This window comes from Zalophus californianus, chromosome 12, assembly GCF_009762305.2.
Source record: "Zalophus californianus isolate mZalCal1 chromosome 12, mZalCal1.pri.v2, whole genome shotgun sequence".
Taxonomy (NCBI): Eukaryota; Metazoa; Chordata; class Mammalia; order Carnivora; family Otariidae; genus Zalophus; species Zalophus californianus.
In genome coordinates, this window is record NC_045606.1 from 58,313,346 (window position 1) to 58,330,274 (window position 16,929).

At 39.3% G+C, this 16,929-nt stretch overlaps 1 protein-coding gene across 1 annotated transcript in view; it reads right to left on the reverse strand.

The window, feature by feature from the left end:
• HIBADH (3-hydroxyisobutyrate dehydrogenase) overlaps nt 1-16,490 on the reverse strand; it is a 103,971-nt gene extending 87,481 nt beyond the window's left edge. The window contains 2 exon segments of the mRNA XM_027574251.2: nt 5,850-6,010; nt 16,245-16,490. Coding sequence (XP_027430052.2) covers nt 5,850-6,010; nt 16,245-16,335 — 252 coding nt within the window. The 5' untranslated portion in view covers nt 16,336-16,490.
• Nucleotides 16,491-16,929: the final 439 nt, after the last annotated feature.

Below are 16,929 nucleotides of genomic sequence, written 5' to 3' on the forward strand. Positions count from 1 at the left end.
CACCTCCAAGCTTCTCATACCCATGAACTGGCAGTGCCAATTCATGCAACTGCCAAGTGCATGGGGTGTCCAATCAGCCCCCTGCATCCCTAGCATCTGCTTCTTGGGATGCATGGGTTGCCAGAGTCCTGCTAACCCTCAATTATACATTATATAGTGTCAAAGCTCACAGGTCTGGAAAAAACACACAATGATAGTGATAGCTGGAATGTCACCACCGTATTGGCCACAACTGCTCTGTATCTAATGACTATATACATTTGGTACATTATAATAACAGCCTCTAATTTGCACTACAGAAGGCATGTTTATTAGACAGATACATAGACATGTGTGTCCAGCTATTCAAATCATCTTGACTTCCATGTGATGACTTCAAGACTGAAATAACTGACTGACAAAATTTGGCCACGACTCAAAAGCTGGAGGGAAAAAAACAAACCTTGTTGCCAGCCTGACACTAACCACAAAAGCCTTTAGAAGCCAAACTAATTAGAGTCCCTACAATTACATTTACTAATTGAATGGATAAGCAAAGACAGCATGAATCAGTGAAAGGAACACTAATTTGGGAAGCCAGAGACCTAGGTTTAGTTGCAGCTCAGCCACTAAGCCCATGTGTGGTTTTGTGAAAATCACTTAACCCCTCTGGCTTCAGTTTCTGAATCTACAAAATAAGAACAGTGATTTGGGTTATCTTTAGGGGGTTCTATCTCCAAAGTAGAAAGGAAACTTAGGTAAAGAAATTTTTCACTTAAGGCTAGAAAGGTAGAGCCTCTGTGAAAAAGGGCTCATGGGATATGATCAGTACAAAGGTACAGCATTAACAAGATTCTTCTGCACCTCCCTGTCTGTGGATAGTCATTTGACCTGGCTGACTCTGGGCCACTGCTCTGCTCTGTCTGTCATGATCATCCAGAAAGATCTCTTGCTAATTCCATCTGCTTCATTCTTAAATTATTATGAATTAAGATGACTCTACTTTTCCATTATCTCAATTTTAAGTACAGGAGATTGGTTCCTTTGTGTATCACGATATCTCCAGTCTTTGAGAATTTTTGCAGCCAATTTCTCTGGATTTAGATTCATCTGTATGCTAGTACCCATCAATGGCAGGTATGCAATACAAGGAGTAGAAGACTGGATGAATTAAAGACAAAATCTGCTTTGCTGGGTGGGAGGAAGGAGGGAGGATGGGAGCATGGAGGCCCAGAGTAATCTGAGGGAACTGCACCTCCTTTTTACATATCCATTGGAAGGAGACAACTGTTAACTAGTTGCTTTCCACAAAGAAAAATCTCATTGTCTCTTCCAAATAAAACAGTCACATAAATTAAGCTCAGCATGGCTTCCAAGTAAGCCAAATGGGTAAGAGAAACTTGCTAAGAAACAAGATGATCATGACCTTGGTTAAACCTGCCACTCTCTGTTTTTTTTAATCTTTCCAAGTAGAAAAGCACACTGTTACTGCAAAATTACACTACACTTGAAAAACTGACAAAAACAGCTTGTACCTACATCTTGAAACATTTGGTCAACAATGACAGAGCCCACTCTGTCATTAAATGAGGCTTTTAAAGTCCTCATTTAATAAGACCTGAGTGGATGCCAGCTTAGATCCCAAGAGAATTACTTAACCAAACATGCTCAGCCTTACAACCCTGGAACAACAAGATAGCTTCCAAGTTTTCAAAGAGAAAACAAAAGAAAAGACAATCTAATTAAGCCTAGTTTAACCAGAAAATTCACACAGGAATGGTATAAAAGTCCCAAGACTTTTGGCACAGATCAGCAGCATCTCCAAGGAAATTCCTAGACAATGAAAATGAAGCACAAGTCATATGCCCTTGATGCTAATGCTTAAAAAGGGAAGTTGCTATCTTCTGCAAAATGAAAGCAGGATGGAAGGGACAGTGCAGAATGTATTCTTAAACAGGGACGCTATCAAATCACTTTATCTCCTAGTTTGGTTTTAATTTTTACCATCATTCTTTCATTTAAAAATACGTCTATAGGGTGCCTGGGTGGCTCTGTCAGTTAAGTGTCTGCCTTGGCTCAGGTCATGATCCCAGGATCATGGGATCCATTCCCACATCGGGCTCCCTGCTCAGGGGGGAGCCTACTTCTCCCTCTCCTCCCAGCTTGTGTTCTCACTATCTCTGCTCTCTCTCTCTCTCTCAAATACATAAATATTTAAAATATACATATATATATCTATAGTTCTCTTCCAAGGCACTCTGGACTCAGTGACTTGGCCAAGACACTGGTATGTTTCTATGGGTGGTGTTGGGGAATGAAGATTTGAGAGACAGATGGTAGAGATACCACAACCACCACCGTAACAACAGTAGTAAGAACAGTAACATCAGTAATAGCACGCTGTAGATGCCAGGTTCTCCAGGACTGAAAAGGTACTATTAAAATCCCCATTTTATAAAACGAGGAAATTTAAGTAGAGAGAGGTTAAATAATCTGTCCAAAGTTACACAGCCAGCAAATGGTAGAGCTGAGATTTAAGCCCAGGCAGTCTGGTTCCAGGGTTTATGTTTTAATACCACTGCATTAACAATTTATCAATTCATGATTTCTAATAAACAAAGCCTTCATAATTACATTTGTAATATAGGTTACCTTCTTAGAAAAGATTCTAAAAGTTGAAATGCTGCATCGTGGTAGGTTAAACCTGAGTTTCCAACAGAAATAAGGATATAATAAAGGGATACTGAAAGAGGAATGCCCACAATTTTTGTGGAAATAACTGAAATTAACATATTTAACCAAGTATAGGTATCCTGTTAGAATAACTTTTTTTTTTTTTTTTTAAGTAGACTCCATGCCCTCCATAGAGCCCAACATGGGACTTGAACTCACAACCCTGAGATCAAGACCTGGGCCGAGATCAAGAGTCAGATGCTCAACTGACTGAGGCATCCAGGTGCCCCAAATTAACACTTTTTTTTAAAGTAAACTCTATGCCCAACATGGGGCTTGAACTCACAACCCCAAGATCAAGAGTCACATGCTCTACCTACTGAGCCAGCCAGATACCCCTAGAATAGGTTAAAATTTAAAGGCATAAATAAATTGATTAAATACTATCAAGCATGTCAAACATTTTTAACATGTCAAAGTTTTTATTTCCTTCATAATCCATGTAATATGTTCTATTACTAGATTGGGCTTAAAGAAGACCTCCAGGGGTGGAACTTTCTAAAGCATTTCTTCACCTGGAACTGCAGGTGGCTATCATGTACCTTGAGGGAGGTAGGAGCCTCGGAGCAAAGCAGAGACAAGAGGCAGACAGAAAAGAATCTGATTACATCTGTGCCCAAAATTCAGCTGTGCCTTGGGTCAGACCACTCCCCAACTTTTCAGTTACAAGAAACAATAAATCCCCACCTTTTGCTTTAAAAAAAAAAAAAAGCGCTTCTTCAAGGAAATGTCCAAAGATCTTTAGAACCAGGTATCTCTATTTTGGTACTTTCTCTCCCTGAAAATTTCTCACTGAAAGCACAGTCAACATTAGAAATCAACTAGCCAGTCTATGGCATCGTTGGGGGAAAAAAACTCGTTTTCTTTGGCAGCCATTTTATCAGCTTCACCTGACATAGTAATGTTGGGAGAAAGGGGGGACACCTGTCCTTAAAATGGAAGTGTCAACACAAAAACTCTGAATTGTTGAACCCTTAAATGCTTCATTGCACTATTGTGCACAATGGCAAGAAGTTTCATGGTTTCATACACCTACATTTTTCCGTCCCATTCTAAGTCTGGTCTTTGCTGTTAGTAGATTGAAACTCATTTTTTTCTTTTACCCAACATTTTATAGCTATGAAATAATAATGCTGACATTTTAATATATCAGAACTTATTCATCCAAATTGTTACTTTTTAAAATAGTGCTCTTAGGAAATCACACTTGTTCAAACGACAATGCCACCATTCAAAACATTTTTTTAGGCTGCCAGCATAAAGTATTTAACAAATGTTTTCATTTTATTATGGCATGAGACTTCCCCTCAGGCCCAAAGCTTTCTTACCCTTTATCCTTCTCCCTTCATTCATCTGTTTCACATTCCCTTACCCTCCACTGCTGTTATAATCAATACTCAGAGGACCTCACAGAGTCAAGGTCACAGAGGAACCAGAGATGTGGGGAAGAGAAGATGTGGGAAAAGAGGATTCTCTCTTCCAGGCTGTTGCCTCAGTGTGAACCATCCACAGAACTTTTCCCACCATGTGCTGGGGGTAGGGATGGGAACTGCAGAAGAGAAGCTAAGACAAGTCTTTACCATTCACTAATCTGGGAGGAGCAGCGACCCAGAATCCATCTTTTTTCCTTCCTCATACCCACTTATATGTCTCAAGGAAAAGGAAAATCCAGTAACTGAATCTATGTCCTAGAATCTTCTCATTTCTATTTAGGAATCTGAGAGATCCTGTCTCTACAACATTCATTTCAGACTATACCATTTCTGTTTGGAGGTGAGCAAAGATTATACACAATATTTTTATAGTTCCTCTGAGAAATAAATGACTCTTAACACTTAATAATTACTTCCCCCCCCAAAAAAAAACCGCTTCAGTACTTTATTATAGTCAAAATGCAATTTTAATAGAAACTTCCTTGTACTATTATTTAGTCTTGCCACCTGAGACACACCTGACACCCTGCCACATCCAACTCAACCTGTTCTATTCTCCATAGCACTAGGTGGACTGCTAGACATACAGGAGGTATTCAGAAATTCTACCCTAAAGTAGAATTCTACCCTAAAGTAGAAATCTCTAGAAACTTAAACCTGCTCTTTACATAGGCATTATGTTTCTTAGTATTTACTTCAAGTCTATCATCCAGAAGTGGGCTGTTTAATTTTATTTTTTTCTCTCACTTTTTTCTATATTTCTTAGGAAATATTTAGTACTCTCCCAATTCTGGGATAACATTCAGCCCTTACTTTCTACCCTACAACTTGCACAGAATTCCTTCACATCTCAAAAAAACAAAACTCTAAATTCAGTTACTAATACATCATCTCCTGTCATGTGAGTTATTGATAAAGTTTAACAAATCCAAACAGGAACTGACCAGTAGATGTTATCACCTAACAGGATATACTCTAGTCCAAAAATTCTTGAAACAACAATGACAGCCTAAGAACAAAACACTAGAGATATGTCATAACTCAGCTCTGTACTTCATTATGGCATACAGTGTTGCTAGGTTGTCTCCTGCTTTATGGCCAATACCATATTTACTCACAAAGTACTGCCATACAATATTTGTGAAGTACATTCACATATATTCTCATTGAAGCCTCATAATCTAATGACACAGGTTGTCATCATTCCCATTTACAGATGAGGAAAACAGCTGAGGTAAAATAACGTGCCCTCAGTAAGAAAGCAGGTGAGTATCTAAGTTGGGATTCAAACTAAGTTTCCTATCCCTAAGCCTATTCTTGTCCTAAGACAAATTGTGCCTCTCAATAAGATGAGAAGCTATTTCCACCAAACTACCTGCTTTCACAGCACAATCAGTAAAGTTACTGTCTCAGAAAACTGATACATAGCCAAAGCAAGCACTATGACCTAACCTGGGAAATGTTCCCAGTCACCTGCCAAAGAATAGATCGCCTCAATCTTTGTTGCAGATAGATGTTGGATGAAAGTTAACAATAACAATAATACATATATATACACTTGTATATATATATAAAACAACAAATATATAACATGCATAAAATTAACAGTGAAATAGGTTTATAATTCCATTGGGTATACTCCTCAGTTGTCACATTTATTTTTAAACATCAAAATCTAGAACAAATCTAAAGAAAAGGACTTACCTGTTCACCTGCATCTTGAAACTCTTTGCATGCATCAGGGAACACATCATAAATAATGAGTGGATAGCCATGTTTCATGAGGTTTTTTGCCATTGGATTCCCCATGTTGCCCAGTCCAATGAATCCAACTGGAGTCTTAGAAGCCATTGACCTAGAACACACTGATTTCAATAAATTACTTTCAGTAGGGGCAGTGACATTTCTTATTGTAAACATTCATTCAATATTAGTAAGTCAATTGCTACTGAGATGTCTTCTATTTTTAAAAAAACCTTTAAAATGCTAGTTTTAGATGTAATATATGGTGATTAACATAACAATAAAAAATTTAAAAAAATAAAAAAAGCTAGTTTTAAACTAATGATCTAATCACATTTAAAGACATCAACCATGTACAGACAAACATCTAATTATTTAGTTCTGCAGGAAACAACTATACAATTTTAAGCAATCTCTCCTGTTTTCTACCTCTGTAATATCCCTTTACCATTTTTAACAGTAAATTTAAAAATGTTATCATTTCTAAAATATGTACTTTACCTATTATGTGAAGTACTCTAGATTCTTCATATCTATATTATCTCCTTTAATAATGTGTATGACAAACCGAAAATATTCCATAAAACATATATCTTGGACAAGGTACAAAAATGGAAAAGCTTTTTACCTTCCCACCCCCACATTTATAGAAATCATCCCCTCCAGTGGTATAAAAAACATCTTAGTAAAATGTTAAATCAACTAAGTCACCATTTTATAAATTGCATTGTAGGGGAGAAGACGGGGATGCTTCCATAGGCTTTAAATGGCAAGGGTAATAGTTTCAGTGCCTTGGGCTAATAACTCCATGCACTTTCAGAGAAGAGGCATTTCCATTTACAGAAAAGGAATTGTTTTTAAAAAAGCTGTAAGCAGGTTTTGTTTGATTTTCTTCTTTTTCACCGAAGGCCTTTTTGAAATAGTACTGGGGCACACAATGCAAAGTAATGCTTTTTGCAAGAGAGAGCAAAGGGACTTTGCACTGCCATGAAAATAACCTTAAACATAGTTTCTTCATTTCTAGATTTAGAACTCCACTCAACAAGTATTTACTGCATGAAGTACTATGACAGAGCCAGAGATAGACATAAGCAAGATACATACAGTCCTTGCCCTCGAAAAGCTCCCAGTCTACTGAAAGAATAACTCCACTTGCCCTTTCCCCTGCCATTGAAAGCTTTATTTTTCCTTTGTCTTTCAAGGACTCCAGTTATAAAACTGTGTACTGCACCAACTAATCACAGTCACCCTTTTAAGTTTCAGATGCTCTCAAGTGATGGATCCCTGCTCTTCCTTAAATTTAATTGAAATGCAATCAGATTTCCTAAAAGCAAATTATTTGAAGCCCTAAAACTTAAGAAATAGAGGTCTTGAGAGAGACAAACCATAAGAGACTCTTAATCATAGGAAACAAACTGAGGGTTGCTGGAGGGAGGGGATGGAGGGATGCGGTAAGTGGGTGACACTTACCCCCATGGACACTGGGGATGGTATGTGTTATATGTGAGCTCTGGATGTTACATAAGGCTAATGAATCACAGACCTGTACTCCTGAAACAAGTAATACATTATATGTTAATTAACTGAATTTTAAAAAGAAAAGAAATAGAGGTCTTCTGGGGTGCCTGGCTGGCTCAGTCGGTGAAACATGCAACTCTTGATCTCAGGGTTGTGAATCTGAGCCCCATGTTGGGTGTAAAGATTACTTAAAATAAAATCTTAAAAAAAAGAAACAGAGGTCTTCTTGGGTTAGAAGCATATTTAATTCCTTTTAACTTGATGACTGACTCTAACATTTCCATTAAATATGGGTGTCAATCTTGTGCAACATCACCTTACCAGTGCTAAGTTTAACACCATGGGTATAATAGGATTCCTGTGTCTGACTTTCTGGCCCACAAGGGGTTCAATGACAGAGAAATGACACCTAATTGAAATGTTATGATATTAAACAGAATGAGAAGCATACTTTGTAAAAGAATTCTAGCACTAATAACTAATGATGATGCTAATAACTATTGTACCAGAGTATGGTATTAAGCTTGGAAGGTATCATTTAACTAAAATCATTAGAAATTATGACGATGGTGATTTAAAAACAGTTAATTTAACAAGCAACTCTAGGTCTACTGTTTGACTCTAGGTCAAACAGTAAGTATGGCAAGGTAGAACCACAATTCATTCACACATTCAACAAATATGAAACAACTATTATGTACCGTGCCAGATGCCACAGAAGACACAATGACATACAGTCCTTGCTGTCAACAAGCTTAAAATCCAAGTGGAAATAAACTATGTACACAAATACTAATACAATAAAATTGAATATAAGTATAAAAAACAATGCTGACATAAAGGAGAATTCATCTGGTTTAAGCACTTAAAGAAGGTAGCACATGACCTGAGTATTCTAGGATTTCAAATGGGAAGGAGAGCAGGAAGGAAGGGAACTCCATATAAAAAAGAATATGAGTATATGCAAGGGAATAGGAAAGCCAAGAAAAAATATATAACAGTAAAAATTATTTTTGGCAATTTTACTACATGCCAGATACTTACTAAGCACTTTATAAATAGCACTGTCATCATATTCTATCATTAAGCCTCCTTTCAGCAGACAGCCCGGACACTTAGTGAATTTAAATAAAATGCCCAAGACTATAGTAAACTGCAATGCCAAGATTCAAATCCAGCCAATATGACTCTAGGTTCTTCACTTTTAACCACTATATGACACTGCCCTTCATTCTTCCTAGAGGATCCACAAAGAAACAAAACAACATGAATTAAGACTGAAAGAAACAATGTGGGGTGCCTGGGTGACTTAGTCGGTTAAGCATCCAACTCTTGATTTCAGCTCAGGTGATGATCTCAGAGTCTAGGGATGGAGCCCGTGACAGGCTCCACACTCAGCAGGGAATCTGCTTGAGATTCTCTCTCTCCATCTCTCTGCCACTCCCCACTGGGTGCTCTCTCTCTCTAACATGGATGGACAGATCTAAAGAAAAAAAGAAAAAAGAAAAGAAAAGAAAAGAAAACCATAACGTGGAAGACTGGAAAGCATGCTAAACAATTTGACTATATTTTGTAAGGAAGAGGTACTGCCACAGGCAGCAATCTCTTTGACATCAACAGCCTTAGCAACATTTTTCTAGATGTCTCCTCTGGCAAGACTAACAATAAAAATAAACCACTGAGACTAATATAAAGACTAATATAAAAGTAACAGTAATACTACCATAGGTCTCTCTTTGTCTATTTGAGCTGCTATAACAAATATACCATAGTCTGAGTGGCTTAAACAGCAAACATTTATATCTCCCGCCTCTGGGAGCTGGGAAATCGAAGATCAAGGTGGCAACAGATCCAGTGTCTGGTGAGAACCCACTTCCTGGCTTGTATATGGTCATCTTCTTATACCCTCACATGGCGGAGAGCAGAGAACAAGAGGGTAAGTTCTCCTCTCTTTTTATAAGGATACTAATCCCATTTGTGAGGGTTCCACCCTCATAACCTAATTACTTCCCAAAGGCCTCACCTCCTAATACCATCACAGTGGGGGTTAGGATTTCAACATATAAAAGAGGGGGGCAAAACATTCAGTTCACAATTAAGGTCATAGTTAATAAAAGGTGGTGGCCTTAGAAAAGACAGATACGAAAAATTTCAAAGGCAGAAGTAAAAGGACATAGCAATAGATTGGATTCTGGGCTAAAATAAGGGAAAGATCAAAGATGACAGCAAGAAAATAGTGCTATCAATAACCTAAGTGGAGAAATCAAGAAAGAGAGCTATCTCCATTTTAAATAAAGTAACTGTGAACTGTCAGTGAGCTGAAAGATGTCCCACAGACTTAGAAATATTATAACCAATTATGATCATCCCAAAGATAGGATGAGAAAAAAAGACACATATTTGGCAACAATCTGCTTTAAGGTGAGAACTGAAATTGTGGCAGTTGATAAAATTGCCAAATGAGAGTAAAAGAGACTGAAGAACAAAGCCCAAGGGAACATCAGCATTTAGAGGTCAAAAAGGAGAAGAGACCAACTCTAAACCGACAAAGATGTTAAAATTAGGGGACAAGGATATTATTTTTTTTAAAGATTTTTATTTATTTATTGAGAGAGAAGGATAGAGAGAGTGCATGAGAGGGACGAGGGTCAGAGGGAGAAGCAGACTCCCCGCTGAGCAGGGAGCCCAATGCGGGACTCGATCCCGGGACTCCAGGATCATGACCTGAGCCGAAGGCAGTCGCTTAACCAACTGAGCCACCCAGGCTCCTGGGACAAGGATATTAAAAGCTATAATAACTGTAGTCTGTATGTTCCGAAAGTAGAGATATGAAAAACACAAAAAAGACCCGAAATTGAATTTCATAAGATGAAAACGAACATATGTAAGACGAAAATCACACTGGATTAAAAGCAGAATAGATAATGCAGAAGAAAGGAATAGTGCTCTTAAAGACATAGCAATGGAAACTATCCAAAACAACATGCAGAGAGAGAACAACCTAAAGAATAAAAAGAACATTAGTGAGCTGTGAGACAGCTTCAACTAGCCAGATACACATGTCACTGGAGTTATCAAATGAGAGAAGTGAGAAGTAGAGACAAAAAAAAAAAATACATGAAGAAATAACAGCCCAAAATGTCCAAATTTGATGAAAACTATAAACCGCCCCACCATACTACAAGCTCAATGAACCCCAACACAGGAAACATAAACATAACTATACCAAGACACATCATAATCAAAATGCTCAAAAGCAGCCAGAGAAAAAGACATTATATGCAGACGAGCAAAGATAAGGCAGATTTCCTGTCAGAAACAAAGCAACTGAGAACACAGCAGAGCATCATCTTTAAAGTACTGAAACAACAACTGTCAAGGTAGGAATCTATATCCAGTGTAAAAATACATAATCACAAATATTTGTGTATATGAAGGGGCAGGAAGAAATTTGGAGGCATGTTGGATATGTTCACAATCCTGATTGTGGTGATGGTTTCACAAGTATAGACATATGTCAAAACTCATCAAATTGTATGCTTTATTTTTTTCTTAAAAAGGATTTATTTATTTGAGAGAGAGAGGGTGCAGGAGTGGAGCGGAGGGGCACAAGGAGAGGAAGAAGGAGACTCCCCACTGACCAGGGAGTCCCACGTGGGGCTTGATCCCAGGACCCCAGGATCACGACCTGAGACGAAGGCAGCCACTTAACCCACTGAGCCACCCAGGCACCCCTAGCCTTCTGGTTAGTATTACACCACCCCCTGCCCCCGTTTTGTTAACCGATGTGCTGTATATCATCATCATTACACTTGGTCCTTTGACCCCCTATCCCCCTCCCCTCCCGGCAAATACACAGACATACTTTTCTGCTTTCTCATTTCATTAAGTCCCTCTCTAGGTTTATCTGTCTCCAGCTCAGACTTCAGACTTATTTATAATCAGGAATTTTAGTGATGCCTTTGATAGCGTTTCTCCACTTCCTGCTCTTATTCTGGGTAGCTTCTGTTGTCTGTGGTCTATGTTCCTCCTGGCTGCCACTTAAGTAATGTTACTACTGATAGTCAAGGAAATTTGGGGATTAGATACAATCCTTTTATTAATCTCTAGTTCATTCCTTATTACATATTCAGATTACCCACAGCATTTCCACATCGTTTACTTAAGGCTGCCAGTCTGTGGAATCTGTCAGGGTCAGAGAAGACAGCATGACCATGATTGGTGTAGGCTATTTGGAACTTGCCTCTGGGTCTGGGAGGAAGGATACTGGAGAGTCAACCTGCAATGTTAATGGTTGTGGATCCACTTTGCTGGATCCACTTTATCACCATCTTTACTCTGTGATTGCTTCAGAACTGACTTACCACCATATGTCAACTTGATGAAAGCTCTCTCTAGTCATTCACTCATGTAACATTAGTAAACACTCACTGTGTGCCAATTCATGTATTTTATCTTATTATAAAAGTAGTTACAAAAGTTATATGCAGGGGCACCTGGGTGGCTCAGTTGGTCGAACCGCTGCCTTCAGCTCAGGCCATGATCCCAGGGTCCTGGGATAGAGCCCCACATCGGGCTCCCTGCTCAGCGGGAAGCCTGCTTCTCCCTCTGCCTGCCGCTCCCCCTGCTTGTGCTCTCTCCCTCTCTCTCTCTCTCTTGCTCTGTGTGTCAAATAAATAAATAAAATCTTTTAAAAAAAAAGAATTCCTTCTTTGTCAAAAAAAAAGTTATATGCACACAGTAAAAAAGTTATAAAAAAGTCTTTTCTTTAACTCTGACCCATCAGTCCAACTATCTAGATGTAACTACTGTTTCTTATGTATTCTTACAGAAATCAGTAAAAGTTAATGCATATATATTCTTTTCCTTATATACCATATGTTATTACATATAATGCTCTTCATCTTGCTTTTTTTCACTTAATAACCTATCCTGGAGATTTTTTTCATTATACTTCTAGATAACACATTCTTTTGAACATCTGCATAATATTTCATTGTATTTCATTGTATCTCTCAGCAGAGCCTGCTTCTCCCTCTCCCTCCGCCTGCCACTCTGCCTACTTGTGCTATCTGCCAAATAAATAAATAAAATAAAAATTAAAAAAAAAACCAAACCAGAAGTCTAGTTCAGCTTTTGAAATATTGGCAGTATAGCAATTCCTAGCAATGAGATCTTGGAAGTAGAGTGCTGATGTTGTTAAAGTTGAGGTCCAGCTTTGGGTGGGACAATATGAAAATCAATGAAGATAAAGTCTTTTAATGATGGGCTCAGTTTAGGCTCAGCTGTTCATTTCATTTTTGCTTGTGGCAAAGATAGAGAAAGGGTAGTATAATTAGATGATTTAATGTCAAGAGAGAAGAGAGTTTTTACTGATGGTGATAATATTTAAGAACTTCTCTGAAAGATGGCCATATACAAGACCTAGGTTCCTTTCAAGGCAAGGTCACTTCTTAGATGTATGCCCCTGAACTAACAAGTTACTTAACTTCCCTAGACGTTAAGTTTTATCAAGAAGAGTCACTACTTCAGGTTACTTAAAGATACTTAATGACTCCTTGAGATAATATACGTCAAGTGCCGAGGAGTGCCTGGCACATGATAGGTCATTAAGTATTTACTACTTTTACTATCAGTAGTCAAGAAGCAGTATGGGGGTACTTGTGTAGTCCTATGCAAAATGCCCATTTTGTCTAGAAGGTAAGAAGAGCCAGAGTGTTAGAAAAAGGGATACAGCGTATTTTAAAGGATGCTCTCTATCTGAAGAAACAGAGCTCTTTTTAAGGTGAAGCATCAGGAGTTCTTGGACAATATAGAATATGCTCCCAAAGAGGCAGAAATTCAAATAAGTATAATAGAATTATTACACTAAAAGCTTTCAAACTTAATACATTTTCCTTTAAGTAAGCCCCACAATTAATGTGCAGAAATAGAATCAGATGATACCTAAAATCAAGCAGACAGGAAATCAGTCAACACAATACAAAGGTGACACCGGTTGACTGGTAAAGAAACTAGCTTGAAAATTTGGCAAAATTAAATTCTAAATCTATAGGTGTAAGTTTATAGGTTATGTCCTTTTTCTCCAATGAGACAGGGGCAAAGTTATCCATATCTTGGTAACATGTAGTGTTACCAAAAACCAGGCTACTCTAAATATCAAAGTGCAAAAATTGTAGAAAACTGGAAAATATGTCATCATAAGGGAAAAAGTTAATCTCACTACACAAAAATCATCACTATTAGCATTTTGCATAGCCCTGCCAGTCTTTTAAGTACATTTTCTCATTATATTGAGATTATACTGTATACACAAATTTTATCCTATTTTATTACATAATATTATGTCATCTGTATTCTATCTGCTTTAATATTAAGAATTACCAAACTAAGGGTAACTTGAGTCAAGTTATTTCAGAAATAAATATTCTCCTTATGTAATTTCACAAGTCTAAGGTCAACTTTTGGTCCGAGGACCATATATGCAGCTTTTCAGAGCTTCATGTGCAACCCTAGAGGCTAATGTTAAGGAAAAAAATTGCCACGTATTTTATTTATTTACTTTTCTTTCTTTTATGTATTTTATTTATACTATGCATTGCTTTGAAAGTAGTTTCATATACACAAAAAGGGCATTAAAAATGTTATTCCCATTTCTGTACATGATTCTGGTTAATTTTCCCATCCCACCTTTGGTTGGGTGGTCATTTTAACATGATGTGATAAATTATTTTTTCCATGTACATATTGATGAGTCACAATGAATACAAAGGGCCTATAATTGTAGATTTTTTCTTGTCAGTTTAAAGAAGTCTAAACTAAATCTAATTACCTTTTAAGATAAAATACAAAACTTTTTACAAATGGTGATGAAATAGTAATATATGTGGAGTTTAATATTTCTTATATTTTTCCTTTTTGATGCTTTTAATATTTTTAAAATTAAGGTATGCTATTAACCAGCAACCCTTAGGTTTCTCTCTCTCTCGCTCTTTTTTTAGTAAATATTTGTATGGATCTTTATAATAGTATCATCCATATGATATAAACAACCTAAACATATGATGGAGACAAATACCCCACAGAATTCAGAAAACTAAATAATGTTACTATTTGAACATGGTTCTTTCAGTCCCTAGACTCTAGATTTGCATGTAATTTTTTTTTATTTTTTAAGACTCCAATGCCAAAAAGTTAATGCAAAAGTAAATTTAGTAAACTAAAATTCACAGAAACATCTAAACAATTCCACCAAGTAAAAACGATTGTTGAAGTGTTTTAAGCAATCATCACAAAATGAAATATTTAAAATTTATCATAAATCTATATCCATACATCTTTGGGTCAAAGAACCCAAAGAACAAGATTATATGCGAAAGTAGTCTAACCAGCACTCTGAGGTAGGCTCCTCCCATTGAGAGGCAACTACCATAGTCTTAGGCCTCAGGCCCTTCCAGCATGAACTGAAAGATTACTTTCATAATTCTAATGGGTACATCCAAGGTTCATTAAAATATCATTAGAACACCTTGTAAAACCTCTAAATAGCACAGATGTCTTCCCTGGCTAATCAACACTGAAACAATAGCACATTCATGTGAAAACTGGTTTAGCAGAATCTGTGAGTTTGTATCTTTTTACTGTGATTGTGTAGCAGACATGTGTTCTCTTGCATCACATGGAGCCTAAGCCAGTAGAGGAAACTCACTCTTCTGCTTAGGTATTACTGAGTGGGGAAGAAGGGAAGCTATTAAGCACGAAATTCCCAGCGTGGCTGTTTCTTTGATTTTTTTTACGTGATCAGAAAAATATTAATACCAAGGTATTTTAAAAATTCTGAGTATGAAACTGCTCAATAGTGCATTGTTACAACTCTCAAGCTTTTACAAAAAGACAATGCCAATGTCCCCATAAATCAACCAATATTTCAATTAAAGAATGCTGGTGTAGTAGCAACTGCAGGAATGAGGAAGAATCAAGAACTACCTTCTAGATCCTGATGAGATACCCTGATTCATTCAGCCAAGGGGCCTCAGGTTCTTCATTGGAAAAATGACAAAGATTAGATCTCTGTGGATCTAAAAACTGCCTCTTCCTAAGTCGATGGGGGGCTTCCATAACTTATAACGGTATGCGGGGAGGAACAGGATAGCTTCAGGCCACAGTTTTGAGGACGCTGAAAGTGCCTTGGTTAACAATCTGACAGAAGTGCCATCTTCAGGTAGCACAGTTACAAAGAAAGAGGGGGCGGAGGAGGCAAGTTCTGCGGGTCAAGGATGATTTAAAACTTTACTGGAATGACTTGTCCAATGGTTTGTACAGACGACCACTTGTGGAAGACCATCCTACGCGATTAAGGTGGTAAAACAAAAACCAAGCCCCACTGCCCGATGGCACGCCCACCAGGGTGCATCCCTGGGGACGCTGAAAGGTCAGCCAGCGCTGTAAACCTAGGAGTCGCAGGCATAGGTGCCGGGTCGCCCCTGGAGTTGGGCCCTCCAATTTGCCCTCGGAGCCCTAACTCCAAAGAAGCACGCCCCGGAGCCCAATATTCCTCCTTTACCCCAAGCTCTTCCCACCCCTTCCTAAGTCCCGAAAAAGACGCTGAAAGCCATTCATCTGGATCCCGGACAGGGTTAACGGGGGCGGGGCGGAGGGAAGCACCAGCTGTGCGAGAGGGAGCCGCAGAAGAGGCCAGGCCTTGGGACCAGCCAAAATTGGGGGTTTTAAGCCCCGACCCGACCGCAGCGCCTCCCGTGAAAACACGTCTTCGGCCGTCAGGGCGCGAGAGGCGGGTAGTCGGAGGAGGGACGGGGGGAGAAGGCGCGAGGTCCTTACCCGCTGCAAGGCTGGCCGCTGCCGGGTGCTGCCGGCGGCTCCAATACCGGAGGCCGGAGGCGGCTCCACGGAGCCGTAAGGAGGCTGCCATGCTGCCCCCGCCCCGCCTCCCCGCGGTGACCTCCGCGGCTCCCCGCTCACCCACTGCCTGCGAGCGTGCGCCGCAAAGCGGGCAGGATCCACCGTGGCGTGGGGCCGCGCGCGCACGCGCTCTGCACCTCGGAGCGGGCACCCACCGACGACAGGAGGAGCGCGCCGCGGAGAGGCGCGGCCCGGCCAGACAGAGGTCGTCGGTCCCCTGACGGATAGGGGACTAAACCAATCAGGATTCTCAGGTCCCCGCACTTCGCTAACCACCAATAGGAAGCCTCTTCGAACCCCACCCACATCAAGCGCCCTGGCCCCACCCCCAAGCTCCTCCCCCGGCTACCGACTGCAGGCGGGAGTCCAGTTGTTTATCAAAACGCCGCGGTTGTGCGGGAGGCGGTGGCTGCCAATCACTACCGACACCAACGAGCGCCTGACCCTCCAGAACCGCCCCCTTGGAAGGTGTAACTGCATGTGCTGCCTCCGTGCAGACAGGAACAAAACTTTGGCAGCAGCTGCTGTAATTTTTATGCAAAAGCAAAAATTCCTGGTCTAAGTATAGGGACCCATAGGGACTTCAATAATACGTGGATCTCCT